Source organism: Oncorhynchus kisutch, linkage group LG13 (genome assembly GCF_002021735.2).
Source record: "Oncorhynchus kisutch isolate 150728-3 linkage group LG13, Okis_V2, whole genome shotgun sequence".
NCBI lineage: Eukaryota > Metazoa > Chordata > Actinopteri > Salmoniformes > Salmonidae > Oncorhynchus > Oncorhynchus kisutch.
This window is the reverse complement of record NC_034186.2, coordinates 45,088,501-45,102,631: the sequence shown is the minus strand read 5'-3', so window position 1 is coordinate 45,102,631 and position 14,131 is coordinate 45,088,501. Positions and strand designations below refer to the sequence as shown.

The 14,131-nt window shown below is 43.3% G+C and overlaps 1 protein-coding gene across 1 annotated transcript; it reads left to right on the top strand.

Moving 5' to 3' along the window:
- The first annotated feature begins 2,886 nt into the window (after positions 1-2,886).
- Positions 2,887-14,130, top strand: LOC109902282 (transmembrane protein 47-like). The gene is made up of 3 exons (XM_020498528.2): positions 2,887-3,350; positions 10,416-10,556; positions 10,653-14,130. The coding sequence occupies exons 1-3, from the start codon at positions 3,125-3,127 to the stop codon at positions 10,829-10,831; spliced, it is 546 nt and encodes a 181-aa protein (XP_020354117.2). The 5' UTR covers positions 2,887-3,124; the 3' UTR covers positions 10,832-14,130.
- The last annotated feature ends 1 nt before the right edge of the window (position 14,131 follows it).

The following is a 14,131-nucleotide window of genomic DNA, read 5'->3' as shown; positions in this document are numbered from 1 at the left end:
TCCTACAGTCCTAAAACACACAAATGCAAACACAGATGCAGGAACACACACACAGACAAGCGTGAACCCACATGCGCACGCACACACACAGACTCACTAAACACAGATACTGAGTTTTTTTGTCAATTATGTTGGAGTGTTGGAGTGTGCCCCTGGCTGACCGTAAATAAATACAAATTACAAATTGTGCTGCCTGGTTTGCTTAGTATAAGGAATTTGATGTATAGCATTTACTTTTTACTTTTACTCAAGTATGACAAGTAGGCCTACTTTTTCCATCACTGTATTTAAGTACATTTAAAACCAGATACTTTTAGAATTGTACTCAAGTAGTGTTTTAATTTGTGACTTTCACTTTTACTTGAGTGATTTTCTATTAAAGTATCTTTACTTTTACTCAAGTATGACAATTGAGTACTTTTTCCACCGATGCACACTTCTGCTTTATCTTTGATGGTTGAAACCCTATTATCTGGCTATGACCCAAATGTAGAGCGACATGAACTCCTCTTTGTTGTTGAGTCATTTTTCCATTTCTGTTGTATTGGTTGAAACTTTTTGTTGGCCTAAAAACAATAGCCCTATTCATTTTAATTGCAGGTACAGCTAGGGGCTTTTTTAAATGTTATTTCTTTATTTTATTTCACCTTTATTTAACCAGCTAGGCCAGTTGAGAACAAGTTCTCATTTACAACTGCGACCTGGCCAAGATAAAGCAAAGCAGTGAGACACAAACAACAACACAGAGTTACACATGGAATAAACAAGCATACAGTCAATAACACAATAGAAAAGTATATATACAGTGAGTGCAAATGAGGTAAGATTAGGGAGGTAAGGCAATAAATAGGCCGTAGTGGCGAAGTAATTACAATTTAGCAATTAAACACTGGAGTGACAGATGTGCAGAAGATGAATGTGCAAGTAGAGATACTGGGGAGCGAATGAGCAAAAACAAATAATAACAATATGGGGATGAGGTAGTTGTATGGGCTATTTACAGGTGGGCTATGTACAGGTGCAATGATCTGTAAGCTACTCTGACATCTGAAGCTTAAAGTTAGTGAGGGAGATGGGAGTCTACAGCTTCAGTGATTTTTTAAAATTCATTCCAGTCATTAGCAGCAGAGAACTGGAAGGAAAGGCAGCCAAAGGAGGTGTTGGCTTTGGGGATGACCAGTGAAATATACTTGCTGGAGCTTGTGTTATGGGTGAGTGCTGCTATGGTGACCAGTGAGCTGAGATAAGGCGGGGCTTTACCTAGCAAAGATTTATAGATGACCTGGAGCCAGTGGGTTTGGAGACGAATATGTAGCGAGGGCCAGCCAACGAGAGCATACAGGTCGCAATGGTGGGTAGTATATGGGGCTTTGGTGACAAAACAGATGGCACTGTGATAGACTGCATCCAATTTGCTGAGTAGAGTGTTGAAGGCTATTTTGTAAATGACATCGCCGAAGTCAAGGATCGGTAGGATAGTCAGTTTTACGAGGTTATGTTTGGCAGCATGAGTGAAGGATGCTTTGTTGCGAAATAGGAAGCCGATTCTAGATTTAATTTTGGATTGGAGATGCTTAATGTGAGTCTGGAAGGAGAGTTTTACAGTCTAACCAGACACCTAGGTATTTGTAGCTGTCCACGTATTCTCAATCAGAACCGTCCGGAGTAGTGATATTAGACGGGCGGGCAGGTGCGGTCAGTGATCGGTTGAAGAGCAAGCCACTAACTGACAGTTAGATATGGGATGTATCATACATGCCTATGCAGCATACACGTTTAGGAGAAACAAATTCATTTTGGGATGTTTAAAAAAAATCTTTTCACAAAATATCAAATTCAAAATGTCTTATCAAACTCGTCTATGATCACATTTGACTGTAGTTTAAAATGAACACTTCACCTATAGGTCAAACAGCCTACATGGGAGTGAATTTAACCATGAATCATATCAAATCATTTCACTCCTCAGAAAACCCCCATGTTCATTGAATGGGGCGTTCTAGTGGTTAGAGCGTTGAGCCAGTATTTTTTTCAAAAATTTGATGAAAATGTATATTTCCGTTAGTTTACGCCATCAAAATGTCATGAATTCTAACCACTGTTAAATGGACATATCCGTAACTTCAAAGCTCACCATATTAAAGCTAATTTCATAGAGAATGTTACCAACTGTAGTAACTTACTTTGAAGAGATGGTGATTGGGGCTAAAAAAAAAGTGTTTGGCGTTTGGCAGTCTAAATTCAGTGTAGTTGTCTTTAACTGCCATTTCCCTAAAGTCAGACTCTTCCCACACTCCAACAACATTTTCTCAGCCTCAGTAGCATCTGCATTCACCAAATGTTGTGTGGGTATCCTTAGACTTTTTCTCCAGACTTATACATCGGGAATTGTTGATATGGCATACAATTTTTATACACTTTATTCATTTTTGTTGTTGTTGCCCAAAATGGATTTTTAGGTAGGCCTTTAGTATTTTACAGATATCGAAACATGAACGTGTATTATCCACAATCTGCTATGTATAAATCCAGTCTTGGAGTGTTTTAACAAAATGGAACAAAATATTTAGGCTGAATTATCACCTAATTTGCGTATTTTAATACAATATTTCAGAAATATTGTAATACAAAAAATCTATATTTGTATCTACATTCAACTGGTAAAAGTTGATTGTGATAGAATTAGGCAAAGGAAAATGACCTTGTTAGGGTGTGGTGCCTGGCCTTAACCTTGAAAAAAATAAGAATCGGTTAGGTTCAATTATAAAAATAAGATTACATAGCCCCTGTTTCCTTCTGAGAGAAAGGGGGAGAGAGTTAGAGAAAGGGAGGGAGAAAGAGCGAGAGAGAGAGAGAGAGAGAGAGAGAGAGAGAGAGAGAGAGAGAGAGAGAGAGAAAATGGGAGGGGGGGTGACCCTGCAGGTGCCGCTCTGTGATATTTCAGCAATGTGCAGTGCAGTCACATCAGCAGTTGTGGTACGGCTGCAGCAGCGTCCCTGACGCGCAGAGGCTGCCCACTCTCCATACCGCGGGGGATAATTCCAAAATTCTTGGTTTGCGACCCAACCGCAAACCCACGATCCTCGGAGAAAGATACTTTTGTTTAGCACCCAATCCGCCATCCATGGCTTCATCCGGGAGTGGAATGGAGGAAGTGCGCGTATCGGCGTTGACGCCCCTGAAGTTGGTGGGCTTGGTGTGCGTCTTCCTCGCGCTCTGTCTGGATGTCGGGGCTGTGTTGAGCCCCGCGTGGGTAACGGCGGATAACCAGTACTACCTGTCTCTGTGGGAGTCCTGCTGGAAGCCCGTCACCTCGGACACATGGCAGTGCAACACCACACTCGAGACTGGTGAGAGAGACCTTCCTCATGCTTACTAAAGTCAACAGTTATGACTGTGTTATAACTGTTCAAATTGCCCGTATGCATCTATATTGTGTTTGTGATTAGGGATCATGTGATAGGGTTCTATTTTGGGGGGATTTGGGGATATTTTTGGTACCCACAGTCATATTCAAAGCATCCATTGAGATGCATATTAATTCAGAAATGACAATGGATCCTCTGCTGCTGAGTCCACTGGTGCATCAGCACAAACATTGTTTTTCTCTCTGCTCAGTAACAATTTATGGGGTCGATGGGGCTAAAAGGAAATAGCAGGAGCATCATTTTCCCCCATTCCCCATTTAAGATGTGTGCACTCTAAAACAGCTGTCTTTTCTCAGTTAAAAATAGTTTATTTCAAAGTAATACTTATAATATAAGTACACGAGACTTTACAAAGTTCCCAGTTACCCCCTTTTCTATTTGCCCAGCGTGCCGCTAAATGATGTGGGTAATATGCCTTGCGAGCGGTGGTGCAGCTGGTGTTTTATTGGGCTTTTGTTGCCGACAAAATCAGTCTTTGTTGGGGATCCTCCGCCGGCCATGGAGCAAGGGAAACTTTGAGAACCGAACGTCCCAGAGATCCAAATATCTGCCGGGAGATAAGTGTAACCAGGGCAACAAGTGCCGCATTCGAGAAATGCTGTGTTTCTCTCTGAAAAGGGGACTTATTTTTCATCCAGCACAGAATCTTTTGTAGAAACAATCTGTATTTCGATTATTCCGCCACGTGTGTTTTTTATCGAGTTATTTTTGGCCTGCTGATTGTTGTCCTGTGTGTTGTGCAGGATGAAAGTAGGTTTTTTGTTGTTGTTTGTCTGACAACACTGTTTTGTTTCTGAAGGTCATTTTGTCCCTGCTTCTTCCTACTGTCACTCTGACACAAAGTGCAGCTTGATTCCTTATAAAGACATGGAGTCTCCATGTCAGCAGCAGCCAGCAGGCCACATTAACTGCACACAGCAAACTGCTATTTTTGTCAGCTTGGCCTTGCACTAGGCTTACATATTGATTTGACTCACAGTAATCAGTCAGTTTCTTCTCCCAATATCCAGGTTTTCTTGGTGTCAAGCCCAGGACATTACACAAATGGTGTTAGTGTTGCAATTACCAGGTTGGCACCCTTAAATAATGAGCTCTGCAGGGTTGTTGTGCATAGATGTGCATGTTTGTTGATGTCCTATATGTCTGTGCCAAAGAGCATTTTGCTAACGCAGATGACAAATGGAAATGGGTGACGTTTGGATGTTACACTCAAGCACACACACGGTTTCTCTTTTTTTTGATGACCCTCTCTATTATTATGCACACACACACACACACACACACACACACACACACACACACACACACACACACACACACACACACACACACACACACACACACACACACACACACACACACACACACACACACACACACACACACACACACACACACACACAGGGCAGAGGTCGGGTCAGATACAAAACATGCAGGGATTGACAAAGTCTCAGGAATATGGAGTGTTTCTGTGAGGACGTTTTGTGCTGATGCCAGTCCAGTGGGAGGGGCGCAACGAATGTGGAGTGTGTGAGCACTACGCAGGCAGCACTCATCATTATTAGCACTGATTCTAGTTCAGTCAGAGGTGATGATGGGGGAATATGAGACTCAGGCTGCATCCCAAAATGGCACCATATTATTCCTCACATACACTCTGAGAATTAAAGGTGCAATCTGGAACCTAAAAAGGTTCTTCGGATGACCCCATAGGGGTTGTTTTTTAACATTTTTCTTGAGCGGATGGTCAGGGGGCCGGAACACAATTACAAATCATTTGTAAACTGCAAATTGACTGCAAGAAGCCCAAACAGACATAAAATATAATCATTTCAAACCTTGCTTACATTTGTATATGATCGCATACACTCAGTGGCCAGTTTAGTAGGTACACCCATCTAGTACCGGGTCGGACCCCCCTTTGCCTCCAGGATTATTTGCCTCCAGAATTATTTGGGCCACGGATTCGACAAGGTGTCGGAAACGTTCCACAGGGATGTTGGTTCATACTGACGTGATGGCATCCCGCAGTTGCTGCAGATTGGACTGCGTTACATTCATGCTGTGAATAGCCCGTTCCGTCTCACCGCAAAGTTACTCTATTGGGTTGAGGTCTGGGGACTGACCAGGCCACTCAAGTAAACTGAACACCCCGTGGTCCTGTTCCTGGGACCATTCTGAGACAATACATGCTTTGTGACATGGCGCATTATCCTGCTGGAGGTACCCATGTGACAAAGGGTAAATTGTAACCATTAAGGGATGCACCTGGTCAGCAACAATGTTCAGATATGCTGTTGCATTCAAACGTTGCTCAGTTGGTATCAAGGGACCTAACGTGTGCCAGGAAAACATTGTGTAAACACAATTACACCAACGCTCCCAGCCTGGGTCGTTGACACCAGGCAGGACTGGGCTTATGCCAAATTCAAATTTTGCCTTCCCGAATGACGCAACAGGAACCGGGATTTGTCGGACCAGGCAATGTTTTTTCACTCCTCAATTGTCCAGTGTTGGTGATCGCGTGCCCACTGGAGCCGCTTCTTCTTGTTTTTAGCTGATAGGCGTGGAACTCGGTTCTGGTGGTCTGCTGCAATAGCCCATCCGTGACAAGGACCGACATGTTGTGTGTTCCGAGATGCCGTTCTGCACACCACTGTTGTACTACACTGTTATTTGTTTCCTTGTGGGCCGCCTGTTAGCTTGCACGATTCTTGCTGTTCTCCTTTGACCTCTCTCATCAGCAAGCTGTTTTCGGCCACAGGACTGGATGTTTTTTGTTTCTCGCACAATTCTCAGTAAAACCTAGATAATGTCGCGCGGGCCACATTCTGCCTGCAAATTCCGCCAGTTGGTGTACCCTGCCACAGGAGAACCCTTTGAATAACTATTTTTGGTTCCAGGTAGAATAATTTTTGTTCCAGGTAGGTATCAGTTCCTTGTAGAACAACAAGTAATCTAACAAGTAATCTAACAATTCCCCGACAACTTCCTAATACACACAAATCTATAGTGGTGAATGAGAATATGTACATATAAATATATGGATGAGTCGGCCATAGGCAAGGTGCAATAGATGGTATAAAATACAGTAGATACATATGATATAAGTAATGTAATATATGTAAACATTTTGAAATTGGCATTATTTAAAGTGGCATTGTTTAAAGTGACTGGTGGTCCATTTATTAAAGTGGCCAGTGATTGGGTTTCAATGTAGGCAGCAGCCTCTTTGAGTTAGTGATCGCTGTTTAGCAGTCTGATGGCCTTGAGATAGAAGCTGTTTTTCAGTCTCTCGGTCCCAGCTTTGATGCACCTGTACTGATCTCGGCGTCTGGATGGTAGCGGTGTGACCAGGCAGTGGCTCAGGTGGTTGATGTCCTTGATGATCTTTTTGGCCTTCCTGTGACATCGGGTGCTGTAGGTTTCGTGGAGGGCAGGTAGTGTGCCCCCGGTGATGCATTGTGCAGTCCCTCTGGAGAGCCTTGTGGTTGAGAGCGGTGCAGTTGCCGTACCAGGCTGTGATACAGCCCAACAGGATGCTCTCGATTGTGCGTCTGTAAAAGTTTGTCAGGGTTTTGGGTGACAAGCCAAATTTCTTCAGCCTCCTGAGGTTGAAGAGGCACTGTTGCGCCTTCTTCACCACGCTGTCTGTGTGGGGTGGACCATTTCAGTTTGTCCGTGATGTGTCCCCCGAGGAACTTAAAACTTTCCACCTCCGCCACTGCTGTCCCTTGGATGTGGATAGGGGGGTGCTCACTCTGCTGTTTCCTGAAGTCTACGATCATCTTCTTTGTTTTGTTGATGTTGATGAGTGAGAGGGTGTTTATTATCTATGCATAGTCACTTTACCCCGACCTACATGTACATATTACCTTGACTAACCAGTACTAACCATTGACTCGGTACCGGTACCCCCTGTATATAGCCTCGTCATTGTTATTCTATTGTTGCCCTATTATTTTTTGACTTTAGTTTATTTAGTACATATTTTCTGAACATTTCACAGCCCTACATATTTCAAAAGGGGTGGGAAGAGATTTTTCACGTATCGATTCCATGGTACAGGGTGTATGAGTTGATTTATAAAACAACGCAAGATTCAAGTCTTTTCAGTTGAAATTATTATATAGAATTCTTGCCACCAACAAAATGTTGAATATTTGGGGCATACAATCATCAAAGCTCTGCAGATGTTGTTGTGAGGATACATAATCAATAGACCATTTGTTTTGCTCTCAGGGTCTCGGATGGTTGAGGGGCAGCTCTTGGGGAACTGTGGGGGGGGGGTCTTGGAGGCCTGGCGGTTGGGAGCTTGTGCCGGTGGCTGATGGATCGCTGGTTCGGGTCCCCGGTTTTGACCTTGTGGGAGATCTGTCAATGTGACCTTGTGCAGGGCGTTGACCCTGGTTGCTTCTGTGGGTCACTCTGGATGGGAGGCTGTTACATGACTAATGGCATGTAGTTGTTGAGCGTCTTCACTTCAAGTATATTGTATGTTTTAAATATATATATATTTTTTTTTAAATAATACATTTTACGGTAAGGTCTGTTGTATGTGGTGCATGTGACAAATAAAATTTGATTTGATCTTCCAACAATGCAGTGTTAAAGATAAATATATATTTTTTTTAAATAGAAATAGTGACACAATAAATATATACAGTGAATAACAATAACGACTAAAATAACCCATTCCACAGAAGGGGAAAGAAAGGGTTATACCTGGAACCAAAAAGGGTTCTCCTTTGACAGTGTTTCCAAACTCCGGTCCTCGAGTACCCCCGACAGCACACATTTTAGTTGTAGCCCCCGACAAAAACATCTGATTCAACTTCTCAAAGGCTTGACGATTAGTTGACAAGTAGAATCAGGTGTGCCTGTCCGGGACCACAACAAAAATGACACATTCCCTCTACTGTCTCAGGCCGAGAGGGGCCCTGAAGGCCAATACAGATTTTTCGATTAACAGGGATGGCTGCTCCTGAAATACACACAGGGAGATGTAATTACTGATCAGATTGGATCTTGCATATCACCATTTCCATCTGTCATCATTACAGTACCTAGGCTGCATCCTAAATGGGACCATATTCCCTATATAGTGCACTATTTTTGACCAGAGCTCAAAAAGTAGTGCATTACATAGGGAATAGGGTGCCATTTGTGACTCAACCCCAGATTAATAGTTAGCCCTTCCTGTCCTTCAAGCACTGAGACTTCTGGCTGTATTTCTCACGCAGAACATGTGGGTCCGTTCCAAATCTCTGAGCTGCTGAGATGAGTTTCTGTATCCTGCTGTTACACAACTGATACAGACTGATAAGAACCGCAGTAGCTCTTCCAATTTCAGCTGTAGTCTGATAGGGGAAAAATGACCGAAATGACTATGAGATGACTAGAATGATTAGATACAGACGGACAGGGGTTAGTGTAGCTCCTGCGGTCGGAGAGGCAGCCAGTGAGGTGGCTGCAAATGAGAGGTCAAGGGTCGTTCCAAGTCAGTACCGCATGTTATGGAAGCACTGAGGCCGCAGGGAGCTCTGCGTTTTGTGGGTTCCCTCCAGCTTCCTGTGATGGATGACAGGACCATTTTTAAACTCTAAATTGTAGAAGCCATATTTGGTCAAAGAAGTGAATGTTTGTTTATGTTCGAGCAGCTCGGCCTATGGAATGAATCCCCCCCGACGAGGACGGGAACTGTAGTTGAAGCGGCTTACACGCTGTCACATTCTCTCATTGTCGAATGGTTTGATGGTTCTCGTATTGCTATAGAGGGGTTAATAATTTGCCATGCATCATCCTGTTTAGCTGTGACTGTAATGAACATTGTGTGATTACATATTAGATCTGCCTTTTACTTTGTGTCTAACTATGAGTCTATTTTATCATTAGAAACCAAACCCTTTCTGTGATGGTATTTACTTTGTTAACATATATTTAATTAGGTAATCAACAACCCCATCATAACATCGCCTTGTTTGTTTACATATGCCATTTCCCCACCCAGAGTCCAGACTGTTACTCCCAACAATTATATAGTTATATCACTCAGCAGTCCATCAGTCTTGATAGCCCACTCAGTCTGCTAAGATTATGTGCCTGGAAGCCAGTTTACCCCCCACACAGTCTAGCCTGTTAGATAAGAGTGTCTAGCAGCTAGCTATGTGAGACTATGCTTGTTTAACATTCTATCGCAGGGTGAAGTTGGCCCAAGTAGACGCTGATCTTGGGTCATTTTGCATTTCCCCCACTTCTGGTCGATCTGATCCTAGATCTGATCCTAGATCTGCACAGAGGGGAAACTTCACCACGGAGCACATTGTATCCCAGCTTTCTCCCCAAATACCGCCTATTAAATTCCAGAGCATTTCTATCCCTTACTCCTCAACCCACCAACATTTTTATTATACCGAGATTATTTTTCATTCCATACATGCAGAGAAGTGGATCAATATAGTAGACCTAGCTAGTAGCTCTCTCTCCCTGTCACCCCCCCCCCCCCCCATTCCAGCGAGTGCTATTTCTAGTCTCTACTTTAGTTGAATGTTTTGCAGTTCTTCTGAATTGAAACGCTGAGACTGCTGCTGATTTTGCATCGGGCAGTCAGGATGGATACCTATTACCGGAGTCACCCAGATAATTGCTTTGTCTACTTCTGCTGCTGCACTGGTATTCATTAAGAAGCCTAGCAGCGAGAGCGTGTGAGAAAGGGACGGAGAGAGAGAGAGTGAATGTGTGTGTGTGTGTGTGTGTGTGAGAGAGAGAGAGAGAGAGTTTGCGTGCATGTATTTGTTCGTTTTAGTCTCTGTTCCCAGATGGTGTGTGTGCAATTAGATTTTTCACCTGCATGACTTTCATGTCGGTGGCTTTGGCATTTTTCACTGTGTCTGTGTGACCCCCCCCCCCCCCCCCCCCCATAACTGAACATGTTTTCTTAAACCCCCCCCCCCCGCGCTCTCGCTCTCTCTCTCTTCTCTCTCTCAGACTGGCAGATTGCCACGCTGGTTCTGTTGCTGGGTGGTGCAGCCCTCATCCTGTTCTCCTTCCTGGTGGCCCTGGTGTCAGTGTGGTTCGGCTCCAGGAGCCACTGCTACAGGCCCATCGCTGTCATGCTGTTCGCTGCAGGTACATTATTGAATCTGCCTTATTCTCTCCTTTTCTGTGTCAGTTCATGTGCTCCATTTCTCTCCTTCACGCCCATTCCTCCTCTCTCCCTAACAGTGGTGCTCCAGGTCTGCAGTTTGATCCTCTACCCTGTTAAGTTCATTGAGACGGTCAGCCTGAGGATATACCACGAGTTCAACTGGGGCTATGGCCTCGCCTGTGGGGCCACCATCTTCTCTTTTGGAGGAGCCATTCTCTACTGCCTCAACCCCAAGAACTATGACAACTACTACTAAACCCTGCAAGATTAGAGAGGAGGAGAGGCCTCTACACAACTTCATTTCCCCCCACACTCGCTGTGAAAGCAGCTGAAACACTGAACCTTATCGAACTGGTAGAGAAAACACATGTTCACACACATCAATTGGAGAATCAACAACAGTAGTGTCTATCTATACATTCAAACCTTTACAATACTGTACTATACCAGACTTAAAGGGACACGCTTTAGCACAGTATGAGCTTGTGGCCTCCACAGGCATCTCCGCCTGTGTTGTGACCGACATCTGCCATAGGCTATGTGGTGAGGCTAAAGAGCCAATCAGACAGTTCAATGGAATACTACTTATCAATCAGATTCACCAGTGAAATCATGTCCACATTCTGAGCCAACAGTAGGTCCCCTTTAATGCAGGAACTCCAGTAGGAATTGGCAGCACAATGCTTTGTCATGAATAAACCACAGAGAAGGGACAGCTGAGAGTGACGGACAAACAGACCAATCGGAGAGCAGAGGGATGGGCCAGGTGGACAGATTGATCTTGAGGAAAGGAAGGTGACTCACCTAAGAAAAGGAATCAAGGATGCATGACATCACCCCCACTCATATAAGTGATTACCTTTGCTTGTGCCTTTATTTAATCTGTGCCAATCTAAAAGAAGATTGGATGGTTTAAGGCAGGCAGCATAGAGTCATTTGCTTTTACCTATACTGCTCCTCTAGATCAGTGCAGATGAAGGGAAGGCAAAATATGTAGAATTGCAGAAAATTTGTTGTAAAACTCTTGATTCTCTCCACCCATGGCAAAATGTGTAGAATTGCAACAAACTTGCTTTTAAAACTGCAAAATTTTCTCTAAGAATTTGTAGAATTGCAGGAAATTGAAACTCTAAAACTCTTTTTTTCCTCTCCGCTGTCAAGAGGGGACGCTAAAATGCTCGCAGGATGGCCCCCCCACCCAACTAAATTTCACTCAGGGCCCCCAAAAGGCTAGGGCCGGCTCTGACTGCCTGTGTGGGTATGGATGTGGGTACGCAGACCTGCGATCCACTGCTGCCCCTCGTGATGAGTTCAGATTTTTTATAGCCCCCAACTCTAATCTAAAACCAACTGTACCCTGCGGCCTAACCCCATCTGTGCCTGCTTCGAATAGCAGCAGTTGTATGATATGTAAATAGAGTAGTTAGAGGTGCTTTTGTGTGGTAAATGCATTTCTAGTACAGTAAATTAGAGAAGTAGTAGTAGTTTATTTAAAGGGACAATGTGCAAATAAAAACACGTTTCAGACAGTGAAATATGATGCTTGCACCAGAATACGCTCAACACAGCTCATTTTAATCCACAGTCCCTAACTAAGCAATACGAAATACATAAACATACCTAAATCCACACACATCACTCATACAGTAGTATAGTACAATATAACACAGGGGTGTTAAACTCATTCCACGGAGGACCAAGTATCTGTTTTTTTTTCTCTCCATTTAATTAAGACCTAGACAACCAGGTGAGGGGAGTTCCTTACTGATTAGTGACCTTAATCCATCAATCAAGTACACTCGGCCCTCTGTGGAATGAGTTTGACATATGTGATATAACAGATGAAAACAAACACAGGAAACATAAAATACAACTAATAGAATAAAACACATTGAGACTTTTGTGCATTAAGAATTAGTCAATGTCTGCAGGATTGATGCACCTTGATCCAAGCTTTGATTTAACCTCCATGGAGAAGGATTTAAAGTCGCTAGTGCTTCTGAAGGTAGACGGGCTGGAATTCCATTTTCTGATGACTGAGGTGGAGAATGCTGACTTTCCATTCCTTTTAGGAATGACACAGTCTCCTCTTGTTGAGGTTCAGGTCGCTGCTGTTTTGTTCCCCAACCTGGTCTCAAAGCGTTTTGCTTGATTCTGTATGCAAATCCATGACACTCCATTTAGTATCATATAAGATTTGACATGTTTGATATGTTGGGTTTTGTGTGGTATGTATTCATTTGTGGATGTCCATCACCCATTTCGTACAATATGTTACGAATTCTAGCTAGGTGGCTAACGTTAGCTAGGCTAGGGGTTTGGGTTAAGAGTTAGGTTAAAGGTTAGGGGAAGAGTTAGCTAAAAGGGTTGAGGTTAGGGTTGGGGGAAGGGTTAGCTAACATGCTAAGTAGTTGCAAACTAACAAAAAAAGTTGTAAGTAATTGAAAAGTTGCTAATTAGCCAAAATGGTCCGTGATGAAATTCTAACACACAACCTTTGGGTTGCTAGATGTTCGCATTAAACACCCACCCAACTTTCATATTTACCATAAGTAACCATCTGTCTTATGTAACCATACCAAACGTAACATATTAATTTCAGTGTCCCGGATTTACATGTACTATGTTACGCTTAGTCAGAGACCAGGCTGTGTTCAGAGCTTAAAATGACAAAATCTTTCAGAGGTGGGGGTGCAACATAGTTGATAATCTTATAGGCTAGACAGACAACTGAGAAAACAAAGTTTTGTATTTGGGGCGATTACTATGGCGATGGTAATGTGATTTCCTGTCAAGGATATTCAGTGCTGGTTTACAGAGATCGAAGGGGCTTAATTTATGTTTCATTGGCTTGAGGCCAGCTGGTTATACAATAGGTGAGAGAAGATCATTGCATGGAAATTAATCTTGATGTATCGGAAATTTGAAAGATATCTTAATGTTCTGTTGTTGTTCAAAGTAGGATCTCGGTCAATGCCCAAATATTTAAACTCTGTGGATGAGTATGTCTGAGTAAGCATGTTTAGTTTTGTGGAGAATTACATCACTGCCGTTGTTCCCACATTGACGTTGAGCCATTTAGCCACTTTCTCCAATGATGTGTGTGAAGAAGGCAAATGACCAGTGTGTGTGTGTGTGTGAGAGAGAGAGAGGCCTGGAGCGATATGATCAGTCACTCCCACACTCCCCATGCGATGCCTCTTATTGGTTGAAACCGTTGGGATCTGCATCCCAAAACGGCACCCTATTCCCAATTTCATGTAACGCTCGTCTTGACTACTCTGTATTCAAGACAAGAGTATATTTGTCTAGGATATACTACAGTTCCTGATCCATAACATCTTAAAATGAAAGTTAGTTGGCCTTTATATTAAAAACAATACAGGTAAATGGAGTGTGTAGGAATGCATGTGTGCTTGGAGGTAGAAAGTGTGTGCGTAGGAGCAGCGAGGCATGTGTGTGTGCCGAGAGTGGATGAGTATGGATTGCTGCTGCCGTGTGGCTGACGCCTATTAGTTTGTTCACTACCACAATAAAACAGGTAATGGAAAAAGAC